General features: G+C 35.2%; 1 protein-coding gene across 4 annotated transcripts in view; it reads right to left on the minus strand.

Moving 5' to 3' along the window:
* Positions 1-2,135: 2,135 nt before the first annotated feature.
* The window catches only part of SLC7A2 (solute carrier family 7 member 2), a 54,062-nt gene continuing 38,763 nt past the window's right edge, over positions 2,136-17,434 (minus strand). For 3 of the 4 annotated variants that reach the window (XM_069013989.1, XM_069013986.1, XM_069013988.1), the window contains 8 exons: positions 17,110-17,246; positions 16,244-16,466; positions 13,627-13,766; positions 9,827-9,929; positions 8,547-8,746; positions 8,085-8,251; positions 7,391-7,499; positions 2,136-6,823 (listed from right to left, as the gene is read on the minus strand). In XM_069013989.1, coding sequence (XP_068870090.1) covers positions 6,636-6,823; positions 7,391-7,499; positions 8,085-8,251; positions 8,547-8,746; positions 9,827-9,929; positions 13,627-13,766; positions 16,244-16,466; positions 17,110-17,246 — 1,267 coding nt within the window. In that variant the 3' untranslated portion in view covers positions 2,136-6,635. Of the gene's footprint in view, positions 6,824-7,390; positions 7,500-8,084; positions 8,252-8,546; positions 8,747-9,826; positions 9,930-13,087; positions 13,225-13,626; positions 13,767-16,243; positions 16,467-17,109; positions 17,247-17,434 lie in introns of all 4 variants that reach the window. The other variant, XM_069013987.1, reaches the window with a different exon arrangement.

Below are 17,434 nucleotides of genomic sequence, written 5' to 3' on the forward strand. Positions count from 1 at the left end.
ACGGCTGCGGGACACGGTGATGTACCCTAGGGCCTAGGCTTGTGGTAATAGGTTTACTTGGAGGAGAAGGGAGAGGAAAATACAACTGGAGAGGCCATAAAGGTAGATGCAACACAAGATGAAGACACTGGACTGGAAGGGGGGCAGAGTAACAGCTGTCAGAGATCACAGGCAGACCCTGTAATAGACACAACCACAGTTCAGTGTGAATAAAAAGAAATAAAAATTGTGTCCCTGACCACAGCTCCAGGGCCACAGCAGTTGTGAGAGCAGAGTATTTACAGATATCTTAAAGTAAGCCTAGGCTTCATCTGCGTCCACACAAAAAAGTTAGAAGGTCTGTGCATAATGCTCCCCTACCCTCATAAATACATGCAACATGCAGAGTTTGGATACTTGCTTGCCTGACCCTGCTCTGAGACTTCACCCTGGAGCACCTGGTTAGCATAAAGAAGCCAGTAGGGCCCAGGAGTGGAATAAGATGATGAAATTTCCTGATCTCTTTTTCATTCTATTATCAGTGTATCGTAAACATGTCATCCATTATCTGTGACAAATTAAGAAAAAGAATAGTTTTGATGCTACAGGATATTTTAAAAGTCTTTCCCCCTTGAAACAGTTAGGATACCACTAAATATTATATCTGAAAAGGTTATCAGTCTTTGTTTAAGATAAATGAATCTCAGAGAGAACTCAGAAAAGTTGTGTAGTATAAACTGCAAATTTGCATTAGAAATATTTACAACTCCTGCTTATGATGAAGAGTGGTTTTGGTTTGGGTTTTTTTCTACCATCTGCAAAACTGCTAGTTGCAATCCTTATGTGCTTTCCTACATGAAATTTTCCTCTTGATTTCATACACAGGGTAGGTCAATGATCTAATGGTGTCTGAGCTTCAAGTATTAGTGTATTATGGAAAATATGGTAATAGCACATGGAAATAACACTCAGACTGCATTAATTTTAAGACATTTTTAAACTGACATATTCTTTTTTCCTATGCAGATGTATACAATGGAGAAAGAAAACTATTTTATGAATTTTGTGTCCTACTTTACCATAGGTATGCATGAAAAACATTTTCATTTATAGCCATCAGAAGAACTAATATAAACTTTCATGTAGTGACCCCAAGTCCTCCACATGAGTAGGCTGACAGATTAAATACATATTTTCAAGTAATATTTTAAATGTGATGAGATGCTTGCAGAATGACTCATCCTCATTTAAATCAGTGGCCCTATTCCACTGCTTCATGGGACCAAGATTTTCAAGACTGGTCTTAGTATGTCTGTATGTAGAGTAAGGTGATTATTAATAATTTGAAAACTATTATATAATTCCTTATAAGGAGTATACCTTGGAAAAAAGACTGTCATAGCTACTTTTAAGTCTGTGAACAAAGATGACTACTCAAATGTATTTGAAAACAGATGATAATCTCGCCCTGGCAGTAGGGTTCTGTGCCCAGACTATTGTTATCCATTGCTCAGACACAAGCTTTTATTCTCCTGCTATACTCACAGTACTATTCAAAACTGAAGAAGGTTTTGGGGGTTGGTTTGTTTGGGGTCTTTTTCGGTTTTGGAGGGGGTTTTTGTAGGATGTGGGGGAGTGTTGTTAAGTGTTGTGGTTAGTTGATTTGGTTTGGTTTTTCTTCACAAAAAGGGAAAAAGGAGACAATGAGTTTATTCATCTGGCTCTGAGGTTGGGTGAGTACCAGGACAAGGCTTGGTGCTTCAGAAATTTGAGCATAAATGCCAAGGGCTACTCACCCCCTTTGGAAATCAAACCTAACATCATCTCTGGTTTAGTAGTGTAACACAAATTGCCCAAATTAAAGGCTGTTAATCTCTATTCCAGTAATTTCTTCAGTGCTTGGAAGCAAGAAGAAAACAAACACTGCAAGTATCCTCATCTCCAGACCATCTCCCCATTTAAACATAAAACATGGTTGTGTTTTCCCCTCTATAAAATGCATATGTTATCATGTTATTTATTTTAAATGTGCTATGATTTGTATAATGTCATGACATTAGATATCTGGCATATGGATGATTTTAAGTCACTATATTATTTTAGTGTTAACTAAAACTATAGTCATGGTTAAAATTACAGCTGCTGTATAAAACACATACAAGTGATATTCAACTTTATTTTAAAAATATGGAACAAATGCACAATTGTTATCCCACAAAGCATGTTTTACAGTAAATGAAGAGCAATGTAATTTCCATTAGAATTTGGAACTAAAGTAACTAAAAATGTCACTGATGACAATTCTGTTGTAAAGTGGAAAAAAAAGCACCGTATTTTTAAATACAAGCATTTTTACATTCATAAAAATTCAAGACTTTTCATTTTGGTAGAGCACTTCAAAGAATTACAAATTTGTAGTTTAAATTGCATCATAATCATCCTATCTACACTTTAAATGCTCAGCAGCATACAATACAGAATTAATTACTAAAATGTATATATGAACAAAAAGAAAAGTTAAGATGGATATGAACGCTAATGTTTTTTAAAATGATGCACACAATTGTTTTTAAAGACATGTAACATGTATTTCATGCTTTACTTTCTGGTACTACAAAAGAAAAAAGCTCTCCTAAATATTCAATATTCCTCATATTCTGACTCCAACTAAACTTGGTGAAGCTGGAGTTTACCTGGCACAAGGCTCATGAAAACATACAAAAACAACAGAATTTGTCCAACTGACAGTAAAAAATATATATATACATACACAGTTCTTTGTAATGCATGTCTGCATGTCTATGCACAGAAATCCTTCAACTTAGTTCATGTTAAGGAGTTTGATTTCTATGATCAAATGGAAAACAGATCAGTACCTGGTAAAGGCATTATATTTAGCTTTGAAAAGGTCTAGCTAGTAAAAATGCAGAGGTCCTCAAAACATATACCAGAAAGAAATACTAAAAGTACAGGAAATTAAAAACAAATACAAAGATCCTATGCTATGTGAAATACCACCTACTCTTTCTGTAAAATACATATTTTCTTAACACTGAGTAACCTCAGTGCCTTCAGTGAGCATACTGGAATTTGTACAGACTTCCCAGCCTGTCTAGGAAGAATTAGGGCCCAGGAGCATTAAAAAGGTGCTTTTATTTTCTTTTTTATGCACTCAACTAAGACATGCCAGCCTTCCTGTGAATTAAATTCCTACTGTACAAAATGTGCGTCAATGTCAAAAGCCTCATACCCAATTGCACAGTCCAGGTTTCTGGCACTGTCACAATTTCATCATCTCAGGATGCTTATGGCACATTGATACTGGCCCTTATTAAAACTTCTATGAAAACACTATGCCTTATATTTCTTAAATATAGATTTTTTTGGCATAAATTTTAGGGGAAAGGTGACTAGACTTGTACATTTATCATGTAACAAAATACAGAATATATATTTAAGCTTTACCGGTAAAGTTTTGCCTCTAAATTCATTGTATCATTCAAAGTTTCTGGATGACACAGGTCAATTCCTACTTAAATACATAAGTAACTCTGTATCACTACTCTTGACATTTATTGCTGATAGTTCTGCAACAGCAAGTAATATAAATGGCTTTAACACTTGGCAACATATGCACAATATGACAGATTTCAGGAATCTGACCAGCATTTGTTGTGGTCAAATGTGGGAAAACGCAGAAGGTGAGAAGGCTCTTAGGTGTAAGAAAAAAGCAGGATTCAGGAATAAAGCAGAAGAGTGTAGGGATCAGCTTTAGCTGCGAAAACTTGAAGGTAGACGAAGATACAATTAATAGCAAGCAAGGACATTGAAACAATGGTTGGAGTTTCTAGGTTTGGCAGAGATAGGTTTTGAAGTTGCAAAAAATGTGCTTAGCAGGATCGATAAGTTTAAGCTTAATAATGGAATATTGTGCATTGTTCTAGAAAGGTGCAGCAAGCGATGGTTGTGTACAACAGAAGTACGGGCGCTGTTGAGGACTGGTTAAAACAGTTGTGTGTAAATTTTAGAAGCACACTAATTGGCTAAGAAGCTTTTAAGACTGGTCTGTAACCAGGAAGTCTCTGGATGCCTGTGCCAGAGTGAGCTTTGTACCATCTCTGTCTCAACTCAGTATGTGAGACTGATAATGGAATAAAATAATAAAAGGCTCCTGGAACACCTGCCCAGGCTTCCCGTCCCGTTTGTCGGTGAAAATGCCGACACCCAAAAAAGCATACTATTATTAACAGAATTGTTTTATTCACAATAACAGACAATGAAATCTAAGTTGCCTCATAAAACTTCCCATTGCAGAATTAGGACTGCAATGCCACAGGAGGATCCCTTCAGCTAACATGAAGCATTCAGAAATGTTTTATGACTCCTATACCTCAGAACAAAAAGATTTATTTGTTCTCTGTTACATATGTTTTGGCTTACTTTCTTAAAGCCAACTGGCTAAGAATAATTCCTTTATCTAATGGCATATCCAGAATGTACCAACACAAATTAATTTCTGTAACAAGGGGGGAGAAATATTCATACAAATGAAAGGGGAAACTGTCAATACATAAAGTGCTGGCACATCCATCAGGTAAATAAGCTAGAAAATTTACTTCCTTTAGTTCCCTCCAGAGGCCTTATAGAAATTATTTTAATCAGTACATCAGATTTGCTATGGGCTAATGTCAGACAGATGCAAATGCATAGACACGTGTGCACACACACATTCTGTATGATGGCCTTGGGAGGGAATGGAGTCTTCCTTGCACGTCACAGAACAGCAACAGTTTGCATCTGGGGAGCCTGGCTGGCCTGCTCTGTGGCATCAACAACCACAGCAAAAAGCAAGTCTGTGCTTCCCACATGCTGAGATGTGGAAGGAATTTTAAGAGCTGTGTTTCACCGTAGGCTTGTAAAGACATCACGCAAAAGCTTTAAATGGGCACAGCTGACTTGTTCCCACAGCAATGGCTTTTTTTGAAGCTGAGGATTTAAGACTACTGGGAAAGAAGTCATTTTAAGATTAAAAAGAGTGACTTATTGCTCTGAAAAAGGAGAGAGGCAGAAGCAGCATAACTAGTTTGGTTTTTTCTTTTTTTTTTCTTTTTTTTTTTTTTGTGAAATTCCAGCTGTTAAAAAAAGTAAGGTGCTTTTCAACCAACATAGCTCTCATGGCATTTAAAGTTCTAATACCTACCAATAGAGATTAATACCAATGGTTAATACCAGCAGCAGATTGCAATTCTCCATGACAAATTCCAAGACAATTCTTACTATAGGGAAGGATTTGTAAATACATTTTTGCAAAATACTTCATATTGTGAAATCATTCATGGGACTTGAACCTACTCCTTGCTGAGAAAAAGTCTTAAAATACTTGGGTGCCTTTGACAGATAACATGATTTATGCTGAAAGAAGAACAGTTTCTGGTTTTACCAGCATTAAAATAATTGTTCACCCAGCACAGCCACACCAGTTTGGTTCTTTACATAAATTAGCATTTGGACATCATACCCACATGAAGGGGTTTGTGGATGTAGGCCTGGCTCACAAAAAAGTGCTGTGCTAACATATGTGTAGGACTTAATGAAGCACTGAAATACTCTTTTGATAAGGCTTTTTCCCAAAGTCCAAACCTCTGGTTTTTTAACCTCCCCTGAAAAGAAAGCCAGGATTTTGTGCATTAATTTTTCTTAGGAGAAGCAATGTGTAACATAATCTCAGCAATATCAGTTCTGGAACATGATAAAGGAGAAAGTATAGGGGGAAAAATGAGTAGTTAGGAGGAAAATTGGATGACTGCTGTAGGAAAGTACCAAATTATATAGTGGGATAAAATTCTGGCCCTTCTGAAGTCAAAAGCACAAAATTTACTAAATCACATCTGATTGTCACTGTCAATACTGTAACCAACAGATTATTCCCCAGATGATTTTGCAGAAAACAAAAGAGCTCCTCTTGTATTATTCTATACACACAGCATCCTTCAAAGAAAAGGCATGCAGTTAAGCAGAAATCCTGAATGCTATTTAGAGGGACTAAAAACTTTTGAAGTATCTTCACTGCTTGAGTTCTCCACGACTACTGATGAGTAGTCATGAGTAGTAAAGAGAAGCAATTACTTATTTTTACATAAATATATGATCCTCTAATTTTTACAAAGTATCTAATCCATACAATTACCATTCATTTTGCAAATACTTTCCAGGCTTGTATGAATGAAATTTATCTCCCATGAGTTACTTCAACAGAAAGAAGAGAATTTAGATTGTTACCAAAACATGTAACGAAGATGAGGAGAAGGTATGAAAGGCACTTGTGTTCACAGTGCATTGTCAAATACTCAGAACGTCTTGCAGACAGTTCTAAAATTCTTCATATTTGATGACTGACAGTGACTTTGCATGACACTTCAAATAATGTCTCCAAATTTTTGCTTGCCAAAGGGTACCTTTTTTTTTTAATTTAAATATTAATCTCCATGCTGTCAGTTCTGAAATGATGAAGATAGATTAGCAGCTTGTCCAAAATACCAGTCAGGCCTTGTAGTAAACACTTTCAATAGGCCCAATGTTGGCAGAAAGCTTCCGAAATTTCAGTCTGCAAGTAAAATCCCAATTGAAGGTTTAAAATATTTGTGTGTTTGCAGAGTTTAACATTCACTTGTCCTTTCATGTGGAAGAAATTGATCCCTTTCATTTGCATTTCCAGTGTCACCCACTTCTTCCACTGGGCTCTTTTCTTGCAGCCCACTATTTTCTGAACAAGAATCATCATATCCATCTCCACGATGACCTTCAACACTGTGTCTGATGCCATAAGCAAAGTAAATGACGAAGCCTTCCAAAAGGAGAAAAAAAAAAGGTTCATAGGGTATTCAGGCAAGTAGTGCATTAAAAAGTAGTTATTTCTCTCTGGCTGAACAGATTTTGCAAAAGAATTTTCTTCTTCAGATACCAGAATCAGAGCTCACGCTTCAGGTATTCCCTGTTTCTATAAGAAGTTCTAGTGCATAATTTTTGCATAATTAAATGTTCTAATAGATTATGGAAACCACTATCTCTAATTTACGTCTAGATGGAATTAATACAGTTTCTAGATCTAAAAGAGGACAGATTGATATACTGGAAAGAAACCTGTTACAAGCAGGTTTCTACACAATTTTGGCTATACTTACTAGAAAAAAAAATCATTGCTCATTGGAATTCTTCATATTACCTAAAAGCTATATTTGCAATTTTGACTGCATATAAATACTTCTTCTGAAGCATGTTCTTGTTTTGATCAGAAATATTAGCTTTTATTAAATCACAGATATTTTTTCAAATATGTAAGGAGAAGAATGTTCTAAGATGGAATTCATAAGATCTAGTGTATGAAGTGACTGAAATGAACAGAAGTACATACCAAGTGCCATCCAGATGCTAAATCTCATCCAAGTTTCTCCACTTAATTGTACCATCAAGTAAATATTTACCAGTATACTGAATGATGGCAAAAATGGCAATAGTGGAACCTAAAAGGAAATATTTAATATGCTTGTATTAAATATATATTTTTTTTTTGCATGTCACACTTCAGGTATATAACACAAACTAGAGGTAACACATGCAAGCACTAATAAAGAATTTAAAATTTTTTTGCTGTTGTAATGTAGTGAAATTTTCACTGGGCTTAACCAACAGTTTCTACAGATCTTAAACTTTTAAAATACCTTATGTTTAATATATATTCTCTAAGGCTATAGAAAAACTTTGCAGTTTGTGCTGAACATATACTAATAAATTCCTGTATTTACAGCTGAAAAATAATGTATCTATCTCTCTTATTCTGGAATGCTCCCCCAGCTCCACCAGATTCCCTGACCTTCATCACTGTACTTCATTATTTCCATTAAATAACTGATCTTAGAATATAAGTAAAAGTGCAAAAGGAAAGGATTTATACTCTGTATTGAGGTCCAAAGGACTGCAGACTACACAAAGTGATTGTACACTCATCAGTTTCTGAGTTGTTTTCCAGCTTCTAAGTTCTCCCTTCCACTCATTAGAATCCATCCAAAGCTCTCATCAGAGAATAACATAGAGAATACGTTATTTACCATAAAGGCTACTTTCTGCTGGTTCTGAGGCTGCCTTTGGATGAGGAGAATCGTAACTATGAATGTTACCACCAACAAAGCAAGAAGGCCAATACTCCAGGGCTCCAAGTTAGCAATGAAATGAATCCCATATGTCATGAGGATACTCAAGCCACAAATCAAGCAAGCTGTATAAAAACCAAAAAAATTATGGAAATAGGTCACTTAATCTCTGCACTGAAGAGGAAGTGACTTCTAAGAAGAGTGATAGCAAGCTTCAACGTGTACTGTTGTTATGAATATGTTTAATTAAATGAAAATGACTACTGATTAGATTTATTCATCAAGAAGGATAAAAGCACAGAATGACACCTTTAGTATGACTGAAAGAAGGCTTGTTATCAGTGGATTTTTAATTCTGCCTTTAATAAATTCCACCATGTATGTTAATGCATACATGAGTTTGTACAGCTGAATACTTACCTAAGAGACCCACTAAAAAGTTAACTATAGTTGCAGTCTGCTCAGTTGGTAAACTGGATGGACTAATCAAGGCCTGAAGATGGAAGCTATTCTCTTCTATCATGTTTATCTGTGACTCACTTACTGCAGATTCCCTTTCAGCTGCAGCCAGAGCTGCTTTCTCTGGAGAGTATTTTGGTTCCTCATAGGTGGGTTGGTACCTATGCATAAAACAGAGTAATATAAAACCATTAAGCATACTTCCGGATTTGAAGCAATATGACTCTAGGAATGTATTTAAGTACTAAATTCTTTTCAGTAGAGCATTGGAATTTCCCAAGTTTTAACTGCACTGCAACAGCGTTATTAGTCACTATCATATATAAAAATACTTGCAACTCGCTTTTTGGATTGGTTTGTTTGGAGATTTTTTTGAGCAGTTTTTTAAGCTACGTGAATGCACTAGCAGCTCTGATAAATGACCCGTCCCATACAGAAAGAAAGGACAGGCTCTGGTAGTCAACAGCAAGGAAAGAGTAAGGGAGCTTGTTTCTGACTTGCTTCCCATACTATAAGAGGCTTCTAACTGGAATTAACAGAAAATTTACATCTGCTTTGTTAGCTTTTAAGTGTATTTTTAAAAATACATATGGTAAATAAGTCTTTTTAAATAGAATAGGCTTCTCTTTTAGAGTGTAAATTATTGCAACAGTGAATTTGAGCTGAATGTAAGCTGTTATACTTTTCAAAGTTAATTACTTAGCCTTAAGTAAAAAAGGCTGACTTTTTAAAATAAAAAGAGCAAAATATAATAAAATGAGCTGTGGCTAGCAATATATAATTCTATAGCTTTACAAACATGACCAATACCAGTTTTACTGAGAAGTATTTATATTCTCACTCATTGAGAGATAATATTTTCACTCTCTTCTAGGGCTACCATAACTTAAAACATTTGTCTGGTCTTATATTTCTGACTAGGATAATACAAAGCAACTATTTGAACTTGTTCATCCTGTTAACCACCTAGAACATCTACGCCTTTGACATATAGTCCCTAAAATGCAATATGCCTGATGTACAGCATAGATTGTATTCATATCAAAATATCATTCATTGAATTCTGTACTGAAGCTTATATTTAGTACCTTTGGAACTAATCTGTGGACCAATACTTCTTCTGGAAAATAAAAGGGGTCTAGATTTCACCAGAAGTTTTGACCCAACTCACTGCTATACTTACACAACTATACCAACACAAAGTAAACCACAGTAGAATACAAAGGATGTTTTTGGCTCACCTAAGAATGAGGACACAGGTTGCCACAACTGAATAAGCAAGAAGTGTGCCAATAGACATCATGTCCACTAAAGCCTTTAGGTCAAACAGAAATGCCATTACAGCTAAAAAAGAAAAGAAATTGAAAAAATTCCATGAGACTGACACAGAATTCTAGAATCATTCACATTGGGAAAGAAGTTTAGGATCATCAAGTTTAACCACAAGTGCCAAGATTAATATTAAGATATATTAAGCTAAGATTTTCAAATCTGTCCTCAGCTTAACTTATTGTTTTACTGACAGCAATGTGAGTGAAATTGTGATAATCCTTAAAACCACATTTTTTAAGGCACTAATTTAAGGCACTAATTCCCTACAGTTGGGGATCTTATTCCTATAGATAGGCACTGATGAGTCATAGAGTCATGCTGCATAATCAAATGCTTATACTGGACTTATTTGGATATAAGTATTTGCACATATATTGTTGAATTTGGGCCATATTAAAATACATTTTTATAGAATAAAGTTCAGATGCTGCAGCAGAATCTCACCAAAGCTGAAAGGATGGATCCCATTGCCAAACTGAGAAAAAGTCATTGTGATGTAAAATTTCTGCCAAGCTGGGAAAGAGCTCTATGTGAAGAGGACTTTCAGGAGTTGCCTCAAATAAAATAGTTTTGTGGGTTTTTTTTAATGGTTATCTTACTAAAAATAGTTTTCAATTCACCTTCAGGAAGGACCAGTAACATCTCTCAAGAATGAATATTCTTAAGATAACTGAACTCAGAGGCAGAAACTTCCATGATAGTGGAAGTAACTATAGAAATCTTGTGTTTATGAAAGTTTATGAATGCCACATTCATTTGGAGATTCTGGAATGTCTTTTTTTGTCTATGCTGTTTGCACACAGAAGCCCATTATTCATAAAGAAATTAGGAGAAACTATCAGTAAATGAAAGGCTAATTCCAATTGATTTGAAATACATGTGCTCAAAGAGCCTCTTAAAATATTTGTATTTTTTAAATATTTTTGAGATGCATATTTTTTGAGTCATCAGTAATCTCAACATCAAAAGAAACTATTAAATGTAGTCTTTATACACTGTGTATATATGCACACTATATTCAAAAATATTTATATTTCATATTTATGGTGTGCGTTAGTTAATGTATTTGTAAACAGCTGCGTAAGTGCACAAACACACGGACACATACTCCCCTGGTATTTGATCATGAAGGAGGAAGCAAAATGTGATTTTCTGAAAACAAGACTGCTGGATTATAAAACTATATTTTATATAATTTGGGGGTCTCTTTTTCCAATTAAGAAAGAGCGTCCTGTTTTCTTTAATGACAGTGGATGTTCCTAAATCCAAAAAGCAATTTGCAGCGTAGATTTTTGAATATCTCACTGCTTTTCATGTTCTAAAGAGCAAAGCTGAGGAAGAACAGAACTTAACTAAAACCTCATGTACAGTAGCTCTACTTAATTTTTAATCCTAGCTTCAAAAAGCTACTCTATAGCCCAGATATTCTTTAACTTTAGAAACGAAGTGAAAAATGCCTTCAAGTTTTTTCTTAGTAGTTCTTCTCTACTAAGAGAAAAAAAGGCAGACTATTTCTCTTCCACCTATCTTAATTCTACTCCAAGAGACAACGGTAGGTCCATTTATGGTGAAACTGGACTGACAATGAAACATTTTGCCAATTTCACGCAATTACCACCTGTGAAAACATCAGTCACATAATAACGTGACAATTGCCTCAGTTGTAGTCTTGACCTGATAACTTTAATTAAACATCTCATCTCCTTAATATTTCTTACAGCTGTAAAGCTATTCATGCTACAAATGAAAAGTCAGATAACATAAGCTGTTGCATACATCCATAACTATTCTGTCAAAACTACTTATGACCACAAAATACCAAATATGGATTTTTTTTTTAAATTAGAAGAAGAAATTAGTCTTTCTTCAGCAGTAGATAAAGCTGTTTTCCGGTGAGCTGTTGATGCACCAAATTCCCCAGACTGTCTAAAAGCAGTCCAATGTCAGCTGCTGCAGAGCTATAGGCAGGGCTGTATAACTGTATCAATCACTTTACCAGCTGGGTAATACACTATTCTTCTCCTCACTACTGTGATTTCACATAAAGATCTTGATTTCACACCACAAAACTACACTTCCAAATTCTTATAGGAGAATATGTCAATAAGATAAATTCAAATAAAATAAAGTTGAAATAATAAAAGTAATGCTAAGCAATCTATTTGTACTCTGACCAAAGGAAAGGGAACTGATAATAATTCTTCATGTGGGAACTATCTGGACAATGACTGTGCCTTTCTGCATTATTAAGCACGCAGTGTGAGCAGTTCCAGTCTTGTGGCATCTGACAGTGACCCTGACTATAAATAAAAATAGTTTAGTCTCATTCCTGAAACTCTTATTTGAGATTAATTTTAGCCAAGGTTGCTAAAAGTTCTAGGGCATGTATTTCATATTTGAATTAATTTAAAAAAATTATTTATTTGCCTTTGAATTAAATACTTTTGAAGCTTCCAGTTTTCCTGGGTGATTAGACATCCCACTGATCAATAAAATTTGGGCACAGCTACATGTCCTCTGCAAGAAATATGGACAAAAGTGAAGCAGTTGTAGTTTAAGAATTGACCATAAGAGTTGACAACAGCTCCCAAAATACTGTTTTCATAAAATATATGTAGGCATGAATGTGTATACATATATGTACAGACACAAAAGCTCCCAACACACACATGCCCCTCAACCACAACTTGGTAACCCTATACAACAACAGAATAATTTTCTTTGGAAGACAATTTTAAAACCTTTGTATTTTACACAAAAGTTGACCCTGCTGCAAATGTAATTTCTTTTCCCTATATCTCATAATAAAAAATGTGGCAGTTCTTTTCCCCTCCCTTATGGATGGGATAAATATATTGGGTCTACATCAGACAAGGAAGCCCTGTCAGCAGAGCATCAACCTAAGGGACTCAGATTAAATAACAAGCTTATTCACCATACAAGGGGTTAATATTGAAAAAAAAAATTGAATTGTGTGACATTAAGACCATCACCACCACCATGATTGGCTTGATCTGGAGTTCTTACACCCATTGATTACTCAGTAATTTTATTCCCATTGTACATGCAAGGGAAGTTAAAAGCAGCCCTTTTCAAAAATATAAAGTACCATGCACGTGCATAGAGCGCTTAAATCCCAGTTTTAAGTAACATGGGCTTTGAGAGCTTACCAGAGATGACCCCTGCTGTCAAGGTGGCAGAAACTGGTGCCTGCCTCTTACTCACTTTGGCAAGAAAACTAAAGAGTAAACCATCACGTGCCATGGCAAACAGAATTCGGGGCAAAGGGAACATAGAGCCGAGAAGACTAGAACAGAAAAATGTATAGTTCAAATACAGGTTATTAAAAGCACAATGCTTTACTGGTAAACCCAACTACACAAAAAGAAAGCTTGGAGGAATTAATGGGTTTAGGTATAGTTTTTCTTAGGCTCTGTTGCTGCTCTTGGTATTTTCTTTGGTCGACTGATGTTCTTGCTTTTGGGTTGTTGTTTATTTTGACCCTAGGCTTTGAAAGCACTTGAGATAAATCAACAAATAAAAATCTGTGGTAGACAAGTTTTACTGGTAGACTAGTTTACCTAGCAACAAGCAGATTTGATTATTTCAGTCCAAAGCAAATCAAAGCTGCACAACAGTGGTTTATTTCCATATATGCAATCTGTTTAGCAGTGCACCTTTCTTTACAAGGATCAACTCTTAGTCTCACCTGCTACTGCACCAGACGATAGAGTAGCAACTAGTGGGGTCTTCGTTTTGGGATTGATTTGAGCTAGACATTTGAAAAGCAACCCATCCTTCGCCATAGCATAGATTACACGTGGTATTGGGAAAATGGATCCAAGAAGACTGAGTAAAAAGCAAACACATGCAACATGGCAAACACAATTCATGCAGAGTTGTATTCATGGACAAAATGAAAAATGTTAATTAATGGCATGTATAGAAACAAAATGTATGGTTGTAAGACAAAACCAGAAAGCCCCATAGCCCAAAGTACTACAGATCAGACACAAATAATTTTTTTTAACTATAAAGTTGATATTATTATTATTATTATTATTATTATTATTATTATTATTAATGAATCAAGATTAGCAAGATAACTCTTGCCATCACTGTAGTTCTTGGGTGTTAGTGGACCAGGAACATGTTCCAGATCACACTAACTACGCAATTAAGCTTTAGTAGTCCTGGAGAAAGTCTGTCAGTCAGCAGCAGCAAATAAATAAGCATAAGCAGCATTCCTTACACAATATATTTCCATGTAAGCCTGCTTATTAACAGTAATTCAAAGTAAGCACCATACAAGTATACTTGGGCAGATTAATTTTTTCGAGTAAAGCACCTCTAGGCAAGCTTCATTAAAACTTTTTTTGGAAGAAGTAAAGCTAATTAATTTAGATTTGTTATTAGCAGAACACATAAAGCTTTTAAACTATTAATAACTTGAAGCTCTTAAACATACTTCTTAAATTAGGTGTTTTCTTTCCCTCAAAGAGAAATACTTCTAATTAAGAAAACAAAAGGTGAAATCATAGCCAGTATAACCTCTGCAGCAAGCACACAAGTTTTTAACTAGGTGAATGGTTTCCTTTCTTACTTTAGAGAAACAACTACATCACTTAAAGAAGGCACAGCTTTTACATACCACAGGTGCTAGGTACATCCAGTAACGCTTGTGGGACACAGGTGTTAAGGTTAGACAGGAGAGAAGTTTTATTGCAAATGAACTGATTTTGATGTACGAGTTATGAGTGTACCTTCCACAAAGAAGGTACATTCCAAAAAAATTCCAGTAAGTTTTTTGTTGTTTTAGCTTTGTAAAGTTCATTCATCTTACCCTTCTTTAAGTACATTCACATACATAATGGCAATATTAACAAACATCTTTACCCTGGCAAAACTAGTTCATGATAGGAAACTGTAAAGACCAAAAGCAATTCATTCCAAAGCTTTTTCTTAATTGTACCTCTAAACTGAGGGATATGAAATACAGTTTCCTTTGGTTTGTTCTAAACTAACATCAGTCAACAGATTGAAAGATTAATCTCTCCACAGGAGTAAATATAATTCTTCAGGATACACTGGAAAAAGAGACCAACGGTTCAAATTTCTAAAAACACATTCTTACCATCTCAGTTCACTTTGTTTTCCAGTATTAATTTCTTTAATCTAGTTTCTTATATGTAACTTTTACTATTTATCAATGTAAAGAAAAAAATCAGTGAAACCCTCCAAACTGAGAGGACCAAGACATCTATATAGAAAATAACTATAATCCCAGGATGAACTGTGTAACTGTGATATCCTTCAGTCAGTCCTACATTTCTTTTAATGTCCTTCCTGAACTACTTCATGTTTCTATCCCCTCCTGCATCTAAATGTTCCTTTCCTTTAAACCACTGCCCACAGTCAACAAGCTCATATTCAGGCTAATGCCTACAGGGTTATGTTGGAGTGCTGTTGTAATTAGTGCTTCCACAGGCAACTTGTTTTCCTTTGTGGAAAGGCAGCCAGTGTTCTTACCACTGAAGCCCATGTAAATGACTCCTTACCTACACAAGCTCAGGTAAAAGATTGGCATCAGCATTTTTCTATCCCTAAATTCAACTATCAAGCAATTTTCTATTTTATTAAAGTGTTTATATCACATTACAATTGGGGTGTATTATATCTGAACACATACTAATATATATCATGCCCTCCCTGATCTTTTTAATCAAAATAATACGTTAAGTTTACATTCACAGTTTCACAAAGGGGAATAAATTATAATATTTTCACAGCTATAATCTACATCTCAAATACCCACACAGAAACCACAGGAAGGGATGATGTCATAAGACAGACTGGCTACTGGAGGAAAACAGAGACAGGCAACGAAGACGAGGAGTGGAGCTAGTTAATCATGTCTTCAATTTTGCCTGCAAATACACAGAGCCCATAAAGCTGCTGAGTCACTGGGAATGGACAGCGAAAAAGGACAAAATGGGTGAGATTTACTTTGTCAGTTAATAAAGTAACTTGCAGGTCATATGTTTGAAAATACTTACTTAAATTTAAAAAAAAAATTTGGGGTAATAAGCTTCTACCAAAGAGGTAGAGTTCAATAACAGTACAGTTTAAAAAAAAAAAAAAAGGTACCTAAATTAACACAGCTACTGCCATGTAGACCTGCTTAAGTTTAAAACTTGCTTATAATACTTAGTGCTAATTCTTTGCATGGACTGAGCCTTCAGAATGAACACACAAATATACATATAAATGTAATATATTATTCATCAGAGCTTTTCCCAATAGAATTAGTATTTCAATGTTTTTACCTTGTAGACAAAGCACAGAGGGATCCCACTGCTACAATGTATTTAGCAGGACCCCATCCAACATATTCAAATGCTACTGGCAGAGGACTTTTCTCATCTAGCAGATAATACGGCATCATAAGTGTCAGTGCAGCAGAAACCCCAAAATAGGCCATGAAGCAGAAAAGCAGGGACACCACAATTCCTATGGGTATGGCTTTCTGAGGATTCTTGACCTCTTCTCCTGAAAAAAGGAAAAGAAAATGCCCCACCAAAAATTCTTACTAATTTTCCCCTTCAGCTTTAAAAGATAACATCAAAGACAAAACACTTGTTAATCTAAGTCATGGGAATCATATCTGCAATGGAAGTTTTAAAGACCTGAGTAAAATAAACTGAGACACGCAGAATAGAACTCAGTATTTTGTTGTCAGAAATAGCATTAAAATAGAGATAAATTAAAGGTCATAAAATACATTATAATATTCAGAGTACTCCAAGCCCATTATTTTTAGTTATTTACCTACACTTTATAAGTTCAATGTACTCATTCCCTATCAGCCATTAGAACATCTCAGAGAACTGTAAAAGTGAGCAGGTGATTAACATTATTTGAGCAGAAAAATTGTATACTAAGCACTTTCCAGACTTAGAAAGCAACAATCATTTCTTTAGAACAGGAATAAAATAAACAAAATCTCCTCATTCCCAGAAAGATAGCCACGTTCAGGAATGAACTTAGACTCATTCTACATTGACTGAAAGAGGTTTGGAAGAAAGCAAAGTAAGAAGAGTAGACAGATTATTATATTGTTTGTAGTTCTTTGGGGGTTTTTTGCAAAAAACCCCTGGTGTTAGACATATATACACACATATAAATACTATACCAGTTGTTGCAATGCAGTCAAATCCTACAAAAGCATAAAAACAGGTTGCAGCACCAGCCAATGTTCCTGTGAAACCATATGGCATAAAGCCACCACTCCCATACATACTTGTCACATTTTCATGGGATGAGTAGTTCCTATAGAGAACAAAAATACAGCAGAAAGATAACTTCTTTTTTCATTATTGGTAGGATAAATACATGCACCCTCCTACCCTACAACTCTGAAAAAAATGTTTAAGTGTTCTCATCATGACAGAGGTCTGCTTTACAAAACTGCATGAGATGACATTTTTATGTCCAAGCTTGTAAGAAAGACAAAAATA

This window comes from Aphelocoma coerulescens, chromosome 4 (genome assembly GCF_041296385.1).
Source record: "Aphelocoma coerulescens isolate FSJ_1873_10779 chromosome 4, UR_Acoe_1.0, whole genome shotgun sequence".
Classification (NCBI taxonomy): domain Eukaryota; kingdom Metazoa; phylum Chordata; class Aves; order Passeriformes; family Corvidae; genus Aphelocoma; species Aphelocoma coerulescens.